The 12,850-nt window shown below is 40.6% G+C and overlaps 1 protein-coding gene across 1 annotated transcript; it reads left to right on the top strand.

Moving 5' to 3' along the window:
* The first annotated feature begins 2,403 nt into the window (after nucleotides 1-2,403).
* LOC141938557 (kinesin-like protein KIF20B) lies at nucleotides 2,404-12,130 on the top strand. The gene is made up of 4 exons (XM_074857431.1): nucleotides 2,404-2,529; nucleotides 8,974-9,121; nucleotides 10,603-10,745; nucleotides 12,047-12,130. Exons 1-4 carry the CDS (start codon nucleotides 2,404-2,406, stop codon nucleotides 12,083-12,085), a joined length of 456 nt encoding a protein of 151 aa, XP_074713532.1. The 3' UTR covers nucleotides 12,086-12,130.
* The last annotated feature ends 720 nt before the right edge of the window (nucleotides 12,131-12,850 follow it).

Genomic DNA, 12,850 nt, shown 5'->3' with positions numbered 1-12,850 from the left:
CTTGTGAGGAGAGGCTAAGAAGCTGGCACTGTGATTAGGAGAGGTTAAGGCCACCAGAGGGTTGTGGGGCTGAGGTTTACAAAATCATGGTTGCGGTGGGTAAACAGAAGGCAGAACTGTCCTTGTTAAAATCCTGCAAGAACTGGGCAGCACTTCGTGAAACTAATAGGAAATAATTTTAAGACAGCTAAAATAACATATTCCTATATGAAGCAGCTAGTAATTTTCTGGAGGTGGTGGAAACAGTTACTGTCAGCAGGGATTAGAAAAATTTTGTAGTAGAAATCCATCAATATATTTTTAAATGGATACTCTGAGGGTTAGACAGTGGTGTAGACTCTGACAATTGTAATGCACAGCTAAGAATGCTGGGAGAGTATGGAGAGGACAGATGACAAGGTGACCAGGATCACTATCTTATCCTTAAATAGCATCTCCCTTTGCCACTCTGGGGGCAGAATATTGAACTAGACGGACTGTTGGTGAGACCCAGCAGGGCACATCTCATGATGGCATCATGAGTAGAGGTTACTGCCTTAAACTTGTGTTGTCTCTCAGCCCAGGTGTTCATTAGCTGTCTGCACTTGAGCTTTTATATTGTAGCTTTAGAAAAATCAAAATATTTTGAGGTTTACAGTTTAGCATAATCTCTTCTCGTTCTAAATATTTACAGTTTATAGAAAAACAAAGCAGGACTAATCCTATACTTTGTCAAGTATTTCAGTTAGATATGACGCAGTTAAAGGGAATTATTCATTATCTCAATGTCCTGGCAGTGCCTCTTCATTAAGTGAGGTTGGTACAAAACTGAAATTTAAAAATTTTATGCAGTTGTATGGGTTTTGCTAAATGCAGAATAGGGAAGAAAATGTATCCTGTTGTCTGAATAATTCTAAAGTTTTATTCTGCAAATACCTTTCTTGGTGATCAGATCACCTCATTTTAGTGGCTTTTGGTAGAAATAAAAGATGTATAACATAATCATGTGAATAGCTATATCTGACTTCAGCTGCATGCTCTTGAAATCCTACCTCTCACCAATGCTTATGAAGTGGCTGATTATTAGATAAGTCACTTGAAACAAATATATAAACCCTTTTAAATGGATGAGCAGTAGCAGGGCAAATTGGATTTGCTTTCTTCCACTACAGGATTCCTGTGTGTAGCTGTGTTAGCTAATGACACTAGCCATTCCTGTGTAACTTTTTGATGGCTAACTCTCATGAAATAGCAGTTATAAAGAAAAATGTTTCTATTAGCCGACTCCATTCTTGGGAATGCAGTGGTGCTTGTATTCTTACTCAGAATCCCAGCAGAGCCTGTTGCAGAATGTGACTATCTCTGGGCTTTCCATGAGCTTTGATCACTTTCCTTTTTGAGAGGAGGAGAGTGCCCTTCGAGAAGCCACAGCAGCTGCTCTGTTTGGGACCCCACCAGCAGCAGTAGTAGCAGCCACCTGCAGTTTCTAAGCACCAACCACCCCAGCAGCCTGTCTTTCAGGTTTCATTCAAACAGCTGCTGAATCCATTCCTGTATGCTAGCCAGCAGCTGAACTGCTGCCACAGAGATGCAGGAGCTGGGAGGACCACAGCTCTCACTTGCTGGTTTTGCTAAGAAAAACAGGTTGGGTGGATGGTGGAAGGTAAGTGCTGCTGAGGAAGAAGAATTGTCAAACTGATTTTTCCATCCCACCCTCACTGTGCAGTTCTTGCAGTTTGGCTGTAAGCAGGTACAAGACAAGGTTTTCAGCTTGTGGGCTGCGGGCTGCCTTAATGCCTGCTCTTCCTCCAGAGAACAGGTAGTGATGTAGAAGCCTCTCATAGGTTGAATTTGGCTTGTAGCTTGCTAGTTGGACCTTGTTACTTACACAACTTCTCTGGTGTAGAAGGGGAAGGGAAAATTCCTTAAAGATAGGCTAGAGAAAGGTTATACTTTTCTCTCAAAAGCTGCTATCACTGCCTAGCTCCTAAGGAGCAGCAGAGTTAAGATGAAAGTCATGTCCATTCTACTACTGCTACTTGTGAAAACTGTGACTGTCTCTGCCCTTGAGCAAAATGACTTGGAAACAAAGTATCAGGCTGAGTTCAAGTTCTGTCACTGTAGATAGAAATGTTAACTTTTTAAAATGTAACAAAAAAGTTTTAGAAAGTAAGGGTTAAACTCTGCTATGGTTGAAGTAGATTCCTTCAATTAGAAGTGTTCTGAAAGTGAAAGCTGGGAAATGGAATGCTTACTTTGCAATCCATTGGGGAAAGATGTGTATTATGGGTTTTTTAACTCAGTTATTTTAAAACTTGTGTTCTTAAAATTTCCATGTATTTGCAGGAGCATTCAGAAATTGTCCTTGACTCTTCAGAAGTGTCCACAGAAAGTGGAAATACTAGTTGGTTCCCAAAACCAGAGATGGAAATTCAGTTCACACCTCTGGAACCCGATAAGATGGAGGTGAAACACCAGGGCAGCACCTTACCAGCTACAGTTAAAGTGCTCAAGCCAAGAAAGAAAAGGACAAGTGAAGAGAGGGATGAGGTATGACCTAGACCAACTGACAAAATGTGTTGTGTAGTCTTTCAATTTATTACTCTGATCATTTGTTAAAATCCTATCCTTTTGATTCTCACTGAGATCCTAAGGATATATACAGAGAATATTTAAACCTCTTTCCCCCCCACCCCCCACCTCCTGCCAAGGTGTGGATCTCTGGCCTATGTTGAATAAAGTCATAGATTTCAATTTATCCAGACTCTGGACGCTTGTCCCTGATATGTACTTCCTCTTCACCTTTTACATTTCTCTCTCCTTGCTCTTACTATTTGCTTCTGTCTGTAGCTGTGATCTGCAGGATTAGAGACCAGTTCAATAGAACTGCTTCTTTTGGTTTAAGCAATCATTGGTATCAACTATAACCTCTTCTAATAGGCAATTAAAAGTTAAGCCTCTGGGCTTAATCATTGCATTTCAGAGTTTCAAGACCACTTCCTTTGACTTTTTGTCCAGTCTGTGTTTTCTTTGATCTTTTTGTATTTAAAGGGAATATACAGAACTAATTGCACGAGCACCTGAACCTCCCTGTTTTCTGTAGAACTTAATTCCTCTTTAATTCCTTCAGTTGTGCTAGGTTATATGTGCCAGCGTTCTTAGTGTGCTGTGGTGTTTATGTGCGAGACTAAGGCTTCACAGCAGTTCAGGGTGGTAAAAATCTTCACTGCTCCTACTTGAACCGCACATTTCTTTCCTCTGACTTTTATCAACATTAGCATGAACAGAGCTATTTCTAAGACACAAAGACTATGAAACCCTAATACCTCATTGTGGTGGTACTTACTTGTAATCCTACTTGTGGGGCTTATGAATCTCTGTACTTCTAAGGACTTCTGAAGCTGACAGGTGAGTATAGGGAGATGACCTGTGGGTCATTTGCATAAGTGGCAAGTGATCACTCTGAGTTTGTCTCAGCTGGAGAGTGAAGTGTCTGATGGTTTTCTAGCATTCTCATTCAAGTGTTCTCAAGTGATGTTTTTTTAATCTCTTAGTAAAATAGTTAAGAGAAACGGTCACTTCAGTGATTAGTGTTCAACAGTACTTCAATAAACTCATTTTGTTAAACTTGGATTGCAAAAGTAACTGTTAAAAGTTGTGTAAGTTAATTCATCTGGAATTGAACGCTTCATTCTGGAATAATGTCCAGATTTGATTTAAACTTCCTATGTCTTGAACCAATTTTCTTTGAGAGGAGTATTCTCTTAGGCTGCTGGAAAAGTAAGTGTAAAAATAACCATCCTTCTGAAGGCACTGGAAAAGTACTGAACCTTATCTACAGATGAATATATTTCATCTAACATAGTTATCCATGTTTTGAGAAGACTGTTTTACCAATCCATTTATAAATCCTTTCATAGCGTAGATGTTCATATCCTGATGGGATAACATTTAGCTAAGTAATTTTTCAATAACATGGAACTAATTTTAGAAGTATCTTATTGCTGTTTTATTCACCTGAATGTTACTCTTAAATCACAGAATCATCTAGGTTGGAAAGGACCTTGAAGATCATCTAGTCCAACCGTTAACCTAGCACTGGCAGTTTCCAACTACACCGTATCCCCCAGCGCTATGTCGAACCTACTCTTAAACACCTCCAGGGATGGGGACTCCACCACTTCCCTGGGCAGCCCATTCCAATGCCCAACAACCCGTTCTGGAAAGAAATACTTCCTAATATCCAGTCTAAACCTTCCCTGGTGCAACTTGAGGCCATTACCTCTTGTCTTATCGCTCATTACTTGGTTAAAGAGACTCATCCCCAGCTCTCTGCACCCTCCTTTCAGGTAGTTGTAGAGGGCGATGAGGTCTCCCCTCAGCCTCCTCTTCTCCAAACTAAACAACCCCAGTTCCCTCAGCCGCTTCTCGTACGACATGTGCTCCAGACCCTTCACCAGCTTCGTTGCCCTTCTCTGGACATACTCGAATAATTCAATGTCCTTTTTGTAGTGAGGGGCCCAAAACTGAACACAGTAATCGAGGTGCGGCCTTACCAGTGCCAAGTACAGGGGCAAGATCACTTCCCTGGCCCTGCTGGCCACGCTATTTCTGATACAAGCCAGGATACCATTGGCCTTCTTGGCCACCTGGGCACACTGCTGGCTCATGTTTATCCGGCTGTCAATCAACACCCCCAGGTCCCTCTCTGACTGGAAGCTCTCCAGCCACTCCTCCCCAAGCCTGTAGCGTTGCTGGGGGTTGTTGTGACCCAAGTGCAGCACCCGGCATTTGGCCTTATTGAAGCTCATACAGTTGGCCTTAGCCCATCGCTCCAGCCTGTCCAGATCTCTCTGCAGAGCCTCCCTACCCTTGAGCAGATCAACACTCCCACCCAACTTGGTGTCATCTGCAAACTTACTGAGGGTGCACTCGATCCCCTCGTCTAGATCATCAATAAAGATCTTAAACAGTAGTGGCCCCAAAACCGAGCCCTGGGGGACACCACTCGTGACCAGCCACCAAGTGGATTTAACTCCATGCACCACAACTCTTTGGGCCTGGCCATCCAGCCAGTTTTTTACCCAGCAAAGCGTGTGCGACCATCCAAGCCTCGAGCAGCCAATTTCGCCAGGAGAATGCTGTGGGAAACGGTGTCAAAGACCCTACTCAAGTCGAGGTAAACTACATCCACAGCCTTTCCCTCATCCAATAAGCAGGTCAACCCTGTCATAGAAGGAGATCAGGTTTGTCAAGCAGGACCTGCCTTTCATAAACCCATGCTGACTGGGCCTGATCATCTGGTTGTCCTGCATGTGTTGTGTGATGGTACTCTGGATGAGGTGCTCCATCAGCTTCCCGGGCACTGAAGTCAAGCTGACAGGCCTGTAATTTCCTGGATCATCCTTCCGACTCTTCTTATAGATGGGCGTCACATTGGCCAGTTTCCAATCTGTCGGGACCTCCCCGGTCAGCCAGGACTGCTGATAATGATGGAAAGTGGCTTGGCGAGCACCCCAGCCAGCTCCTTCAGCACCCTCGGGTGTATCCCATCAGGTCCCATAGACTTGTGTGTGTCTATGTGATGCAGTAGGTCACTGACTGTCTCCTGGATTGCAGGGGGGTCGTTCTCCCAGTCTCTGTCCTCTGGCTGAGGAGGCTGGATTCCCTCAGTCCAACTAGTCTTGTTATTAAAGACTGAGGCAAAGAAGGCATTAAGGACCTCAGCCTTCTCCTCATCACTTGTTACCATGTTTCCCCCCGCATCCAGCAGGGGATGGAGACTCTCCCTGGTCTTTCTTTTGCTGTTGACATACTTATAGAAACATTTCTTGTTATCCTTGATTGCTGAAGCCAGGGTAATTTCCAGCTGGGCTTTAGACCTCCTGATTTCTGCCCTGCATAGCCTCACTGTGTCTTTGTAATCACTGTGAGTGGCTAGTCCCTTCATCCAAAGGCTGTAAACTTTCCTTTTCTCCCTGAGTTGCAGCCAAAGCTCCCTGTTCAGCCAGGTTGGTCTTCTCTGTCGCTGGCTTCTCTTACAGCACCTGGGGACTGCCTGTTCCTGAGCCATTAACACTTCCTTCTTAAAGAGTGCCCAGCCTTCCTGGACCCCTATACTGTTCAGGATTGTCTCCCAAGGGATCCTTTCAAGCAGGTGCCTAATCAATACAAAGTCAGCCCTTTTGAAGTCCAGGATGTCAGTTCTGCTTAGCCCTCTCCTGGCCTCTCTAAGAATAGAGAACTCTATTATTTCATGATCACTGTGCCCTAGTTGGCCTCCAGCTGCCACATTGTCCACCAGTCCTTCTCTGTTCACAAAGAGGAGATCCAGCAGGGCACCTTCTCTGGTTGGTTCTCTCACCAGTTGCGTCAGGAAGTTGTCTCCCACACATTCCAGGAATCTCCGGGACTGTCTCGCTCTGCTGTACTGTACTTCCAGCAGATGTCTGGGAAGTTGAAGTCTCCCACAAGAACAAGGGCAAGCGATCATGAGATTTCTTCTAAATACTTATAGAATATTTCATCCACCTCTCTGTCCTGGGTGGGTGGCCTCTAGTAGACTCCTACTACAACATCTGCCCTGTTGGCCTTCCCCCTGATTCTAACGCAAAGACACTCTACCCTGTCTTCGCTACACTTGTGCTCAAGGCAATCATAACAGTCCCTAACATACAGCGCCACCCCACCACCTCTCCTTCCTTGTCTGTCCCTTCTAAAGAGCTTGTAGCCATCAACAGGCGCACTCCAGTCATGGGAGACATCCCACCATGTTTCTGTAATAGCCACAACATCATAATTTTCCTGTTTCATCATGGCTTCAAGCTCCTCCTGTTTGTTACCCATACTGTGTGCATTGGTATACATGTACTTCAGATGGGCTGATGTTTTCCCCCTTCCCCCTTCAAATCTAGTTTAAAGCTCTGTCAATGAGCCCAGCTAACTCCTGTCCCATGATCCTCTTCCCCCTCTGGGACAGGTGCATTCCATCTAATGCCAAAAGGTCTGGCGCCCTGTATACCAACCCATGATTGAAAAATCCAAAGCCCTGACTGTAACACCAGTCTTGGAGCCACAAGCTCATCTGTTGAGTTCTCCTGTGTTCTTCTTCATCCATCCCTCCAACTGAAGGGATGGAGGAGAACACAATTTGTGCCCCCGACCCCTTAATCACTTTCCCCAAGGACCTGAAATCTCTCTTCATTGCTTTAGGACTTCTCCTAGTAATGTCGTCACTACCTACCTGAAAAACCAGGAGAGGGTAGTAGTCCTTGGGTCTCACTAGAGTGGGGAGTTTTGCCTTGAGGTCATTGACGCGGCCCCCAGGGAGGCAGCAGACTTCCCTATGAAGCGGGTCCGGTCTGCATATGGGGCCTTCTGTACCCATATTTAAATATTTAAATATTTATCTTCATGTTACATATGCCAAACAGATTATAAAATGATTCAGTAACTTTAACTGTTACAAGTCTACTGAAGACACAGTTTGTTTTTTTAAATTTCCTAAAACTGAAAAGCATTGTGAAAACTAAAACTGAGGGGAAACCTGTAGTGCTAAAATAACCACATACTGCTCATGTCAAATTTTTTTAAAAATGAAACAAACTCCCTGGTGTTTTAGAAACAAACAAAACCAAATCTTTTTCAGAGGCTCCCTTCTAATTAAAGAACAAAATCCTCTTTCCATTTTCTGATGCTGTTATCAGTTGGTATGGCTGTCGGTTATCTGAAATCTCTCAGCACCACTTCACAAGATAGAAGATGTCATTAAAAGACAGCTTAACAATGGCACTGTGCTACCAACCTGTTTTTTATATACTTGTCACCATAAATCCAAATTTACACTTAGATTTATTAATTTCAATTTGGGTGTTGGCTTGTCAAATCTCTTAAAGTCAAAAGTATAGGAAATAACAGAGAGAAGAAAATAGTAAATGTCAGAATGGTTTGACTACAGGCATTTCTAGTTCCCTTCCACAAGTTTGTTTAGTGTTTATTTCACGTTTGAATAGTTACCTCTATCCAGCAGTAGTCAATGCCTCCCTACTGTTAGTCATAGCATTTAAATAGTGGCTGCTTCTGTAATATAGGTAATCATTATTCTTTCCGGAAGAATCCTAGTTAAAATTTGTCATGTTTATTTTCTTAGGATTTTGTGAAAAGTGAGAACAAGAAAATGCAAAACCTGCTATGACTAATTCACCTTCTACAAGCAACAAGAAAATAGTTTGGTTTTGTTCAATTTTGAAGTTAGTTTCTCCTTTCATAAGTCCACCTTTTCTGTAAAGGTGGACTTGTGAAAGGAGCAAACATTCTTATGCAGCAGTATCTTAATCCTTATCTATGTATTTTAATAGGATTCTTAAACACGTACGTTGTCTTCCTACTAAACTTTCTAAGCTAACCAAGGAGAGTCAGTCTGTATTTGCCCAGAACGTGTACTGGCTGCAGCGTACAGGGATTCCCAGGGAAGGATGTTGCATGCTGAGTAGTTATGAAGACTAGTTTGAGCATACTCTTAGCATATGTCATGTTATAGGCAATTCCTTTTGAAGTAAAACTAAGGTTTGTGTCATCTATATGCATGACAACTATAAAAATATGATTTTAGGCCTTAGTAGTAACCTGGGCAGGCTCAAAGGGTGGACAGTAGATTTATTTTCACCATCAGTTTTCTTCTGTTTTATAACTAGAACAGCTAGTCTAATGAAATACTCTAAAACTTTGAATCTACTTTTTTAAAAGAAACTATTTGTTTCCTATATTACTCATGCCCTTAGATGTATTCTGTGAAACTGACAATTTTTTTTCTTTTGGGTATAAAATAAGGTTGTCTACATTGCTTGCTGCGGCAGTATCATTAATGAGCAGAGGTTTCGGTAGCAAAGCTCAAAATGTCAGCTTGAAAATAACATTGAAGCCAAACAAAATGGAATTAAACTTGAAGATAAGTCAACTTTTTGACTTAAACAATGACTGTGTATTTCTGTACAGATGTCTTCTACACAGAAGAAAAGAAAAGAATACCCCTTAAGAAAGCAAGAATCTACTTCACGTAAAAAGTCAGCTAAAAAGAAAGATGGAACACTACAAAAAATTGGAGATTTTTTCCAAAGTTCTCCTGTTATTTTTCACTCTAAAGGTTTGTACAGAATAAATAAGGCTTATTCCATGTTATCTGGGTATTGTAGAATAGCTTTTTTCTACTGTAATCTGTTAATGTATGTGCTGTTAAAGGCCACGTCTGCTGCATCCAGTTGTTCTTTCATTTATGAAACAATGGAGTCTGAGCTGGGGCCTGCTCTGCTGAATCTTGCAGAGTAGAAGAGGCCGACTGGATTACAAGGACCACATGGTTCTAAAGTTTAGGTTAAGTGTGAAAGGTAAGCCAGGTAGAGCGAAAGGATGCAGTGTGGACTATGTGCATATAAATTTATCATAAAAGCAATGATAAGCTCAAAATGTCTGAGTTACTTTGTTCTTGCTTACAGTAAAACAGTTAAAGGCAATTTCAGAAACTTGACCTGTTGATCTAAAAAAATCAAGAGTTGAATTCAAACCCAGATCTGACCTTGTTCTATAAGCAATCTCCCCCCCACTTCCTGTTTTGTTTCTGTGGAAATTGTATTAATGTTTTTTGAAGTATGTATGTAGGAGAGGAAGATTAGTTCTACAGAATCTGAAAGCCAGTATCTCCAGAAAATATGTGGAAGAGTTCAATAAACTAGCTCTGAAGCAGTTAATGGATTTCAAGTTTAAGTATAGCCTTGGGAAAATTAACTGCTAGGACCTTCCATTGAAGAATATATTTTTATTCTTTCCTACAGTAAGACATGATTTCTGAGTTACTGGGTTTTTTTTTAAAAAAAAGATTAAAATTAGCAGAGGGCACAAAGAATCACCAGTGTTAAATTCTAAAAGACACTACTATTTGGCTGGTTAAAACAAGGTTAGTCATTATTCACGATGCACAGTTAAGATAGTGGGATTTCTAACATTTTTCACATTTGTCAGAGTGGTTCCATGAGGACAACATGTCATTATCAATGGAAGCCAAATTCAGAGTAATCAAAATTTCACCCTGGAAATACTTTATTTGAGCAAATGAGGTCTAATTTGTAACCTTTATTACCATGTCCTGTATTTTTTCCCTCCTTTGCATAACTTAGTATTGATTGGGATCTCTTCTTTCCTTCTAGCTCATAAGATGCACACACTCATCTCTTCATAGAGCTGGTACTAGTTTGATAAAACTATACAAGTACATAGAGAAAATTGACTCAACCTTGTGCTTCTGTCAGTACAAAGAAGTTAAGCCTGGTTTTCAATTCCTGTTGTATTTAACATCCAGTGAAATCTGAATCCCAATTGATTTTTTTGGTGCTATTTAAATGTGTCCTTTAAGCTTTTGCATTTGAAGCTATAGAAAACTGTTTCAGGATATAGAAGACTGTGGTAGTCAAATACATACCACTTCTGAATTTTTATGTTTAAATTTCAGACTACATCTGTTTCATTTTTAAACTGATTTTAATAAACCTTTATTCATTAAACCTTTATTCATTAATTTTGAGGCTCATAAAACCAATAAGACATTGATTTACAATAAATTTTTTCTTGTAGCAAAGAAGCTGATGGCAACAATAAGCTCTCCCAAGTCTGCAGAACCAGAAAATGTCAAAGGAAAGGAGCTCAAGCCAAAACGATCTAAGAGAAAGCTGTGTTCAACGGACAGTTCTTGCCCTCTAGATATCCCTGATTCTTCGGTAAGTGATTACGGGTTAGTGTTCTGTCCGCTGTAATCTATTTCTGTAATCTGGGCTTAAAATAAGATATTGGGGGGACAGAACAAACCTGATTGAGTCAAGTTGCAGAAGAGGTTTGAAAGTACTGACTTATTTCTTTTGGTCTTTTCTTCCTGATGTGTTACTTTAATTTTCTCTGTTTTCTCGCTTATCTTCTCTGTGTGTGACTGCTGACTTGTTGTATCACCTATATAGCAGTCATGGCGATATCTTCACATTTGGAGTCTTAGATACCTTAGCTGTGGTATGTGGAGTGTTACTTTTTCCTCTAGTACAGCAGTTGAGTCTTAATTTGTTTTTCCAGTAGTTGGTGTTCATTTAAGAGTAGCATGAAGGGATAACAGAAATAGAGACCATTAAGGAATCCATAGATTTGGAATAGCATGATTGAAACACTGAAGAGAAAGGTCTGCATGTACGATTAACTTTGCAGGGCAAGTGAGCATCTGAGGTAATTTCCGATTCCTTTTCTGCCCAGCTGCTATTAGGGTTACTTTAGGATTTGGATACACCCATGCTTTTCAAAGCACAGTTTCAGTAGTCTTCTGCGTGTGCTTAAATTGCGTTGCCCTGTCTAAACCAGCCTATAGAGAGTCTTATAGGCCAGGGCTTGATGGACTGTTTCTGAAATCCAGCTTTATGGTTTTGTCAGTAACTAAAGTGCTGAGCGTGCTCTGGCTGTTAGAAGTACATCTCTTCATTCTGTTCAGTCCTTTTTCATTCGCTCTGGTGAGCATTTGCCCATACTGAGTTATTCTGTTGACTTTTCTGTAAACTGTATGAATAGATGCAGCAGTAACCAAAATGCTGTCCACAGGAGGCTGAAGGAAATGACAGGAAGGCAGGGCAAAAGAAGCTAAGGAGCTTGGAAGTGGAAGAAAAAGTTAAAGACTGAATCCTGGGAAAGTCAGAAAGCTAAAGAAATTTAAGCTAAAAATATGTTTTCTGAACGCTTCTTGTTTCACAAAATGAGTATTAGAGATAAGAAGTGAGAGCTGCTTTCAGATCACTGTTTTCTTTGGACTTTGATATTTGTTTCAGCAAAAAAAGGGATTTCATATGTTCCCAGTATTTTTTGCTTATTATGATGCACTAAAATGGTGTCTCTGTTCTGGAGACCTCTGACTAGAAGATAATAGGCAAAATTCATTCTGAAAACAGCTTCTGGGAAAAAACATGTTGTTGGTTACATGGGTCTAGAAGTACATGTCATTCGTCACTGAAGAAATGCTGAGTAACTCTTGAAATATCATCTTTTTCAGGTCTTTATAGAAAAAAAGAGAAGGAAAGCGATCAGCTAATCATCAAGCGACAGCTACGCTCAAAAAGAGCTAAATAATCTTGCAGAAGCATGTTTGTATTTTCTTAGTTAAGGCATATTTACAGTGTATTGTTTCAGGTGATTGTATATAGGAAGTAATAGGTACTTAGTCATGCTCCAAAGTGTTTATAGAGATGTATAGAATTGTTCTGATGGGTTACTGTTCTGATTCCATTAAAGTTGAAATACTGTTCAAGAAGTTTGTGTCTGAATATTTTTTTTTTAGGAATGGTGTCTCTGGAAGTGTTCATAATTTATCCATTGTGCAGTAAGAACTATGCCTGTGTGGAATGGTTTAAGTTGTTTTTTTCAGCTGGCCAATATACCAACCATAACTTTTAATGAAAAAAATATGAGTATGCAATAAATTCTGTGAAGTGACAAAAAAAGGAATTGGCACTATGTGGAGAAATATGCTTTTTATCACTGGTGTGGTTTAACTGTCTTTTATTTACTCTTCTAAAGGAATTTATAAGCACAATATTATTTCTTTGGGGATTATAATATCCATAGATAATTATAATCTGCTATTAAAGTGACCCACTCTCAGACATTTGACGTTTTATTCCAACCATCCAGTTCTGCTCAACTAGAACAGCTATATGTAGTAAGGTTTCAGCTTATAATCAGTGACTGAGTAAACATTTAAAACCCTTTTGGTTTCACCAATGTAGCATTTACCTAAGTCACGGGCAGTGACTGTATTTCGTAGGATTTTGCACTGTTTGAGGAACAGTCCTGATCA

This window comes from Strix uralensis, unplaced genomic scaffold (assembly GCF_047716275.1).
Source record: "Strix uralensis isolate ZFMK-TIS-50842 unplaced genomic scaffold, bStrUra1 scaffold_147, whole genome shotgun sequence".
Lineage (NCBI taxonomy): Eukaryota > Metazoa > Chordata > Aves > Strigiformes > Strigidae > Strix > Strix uralensis.
Note: the sequence above shows the minus strand (reverse complement) of the source record. Positions and strands in the feature narration are given on the sequence as shown.

Coding starts and splice junctions, on each gene's coding strand:
- LOC141938557 (XM_074857431.1), top strand. CDS start 2,404: ATGGAAATTCAGTTCACACCTCTGGAACCCGATAAGATGGAGGTGAAA. Junction 2,530..8,973: donor CAAGTGAAGAGAGGGATGAG/GTATGACCTAGA, acceptor ATTTCTGTACAG/ATGTCTTCTACACAGAAGAA. Junction 9,122..10,602: donor TGTTATTTTTCACTCTAAAG/GTTTGTACAGAA, acceptor TTTTTCTTGTAG/CAAAGAAGCTGATGGCAACA.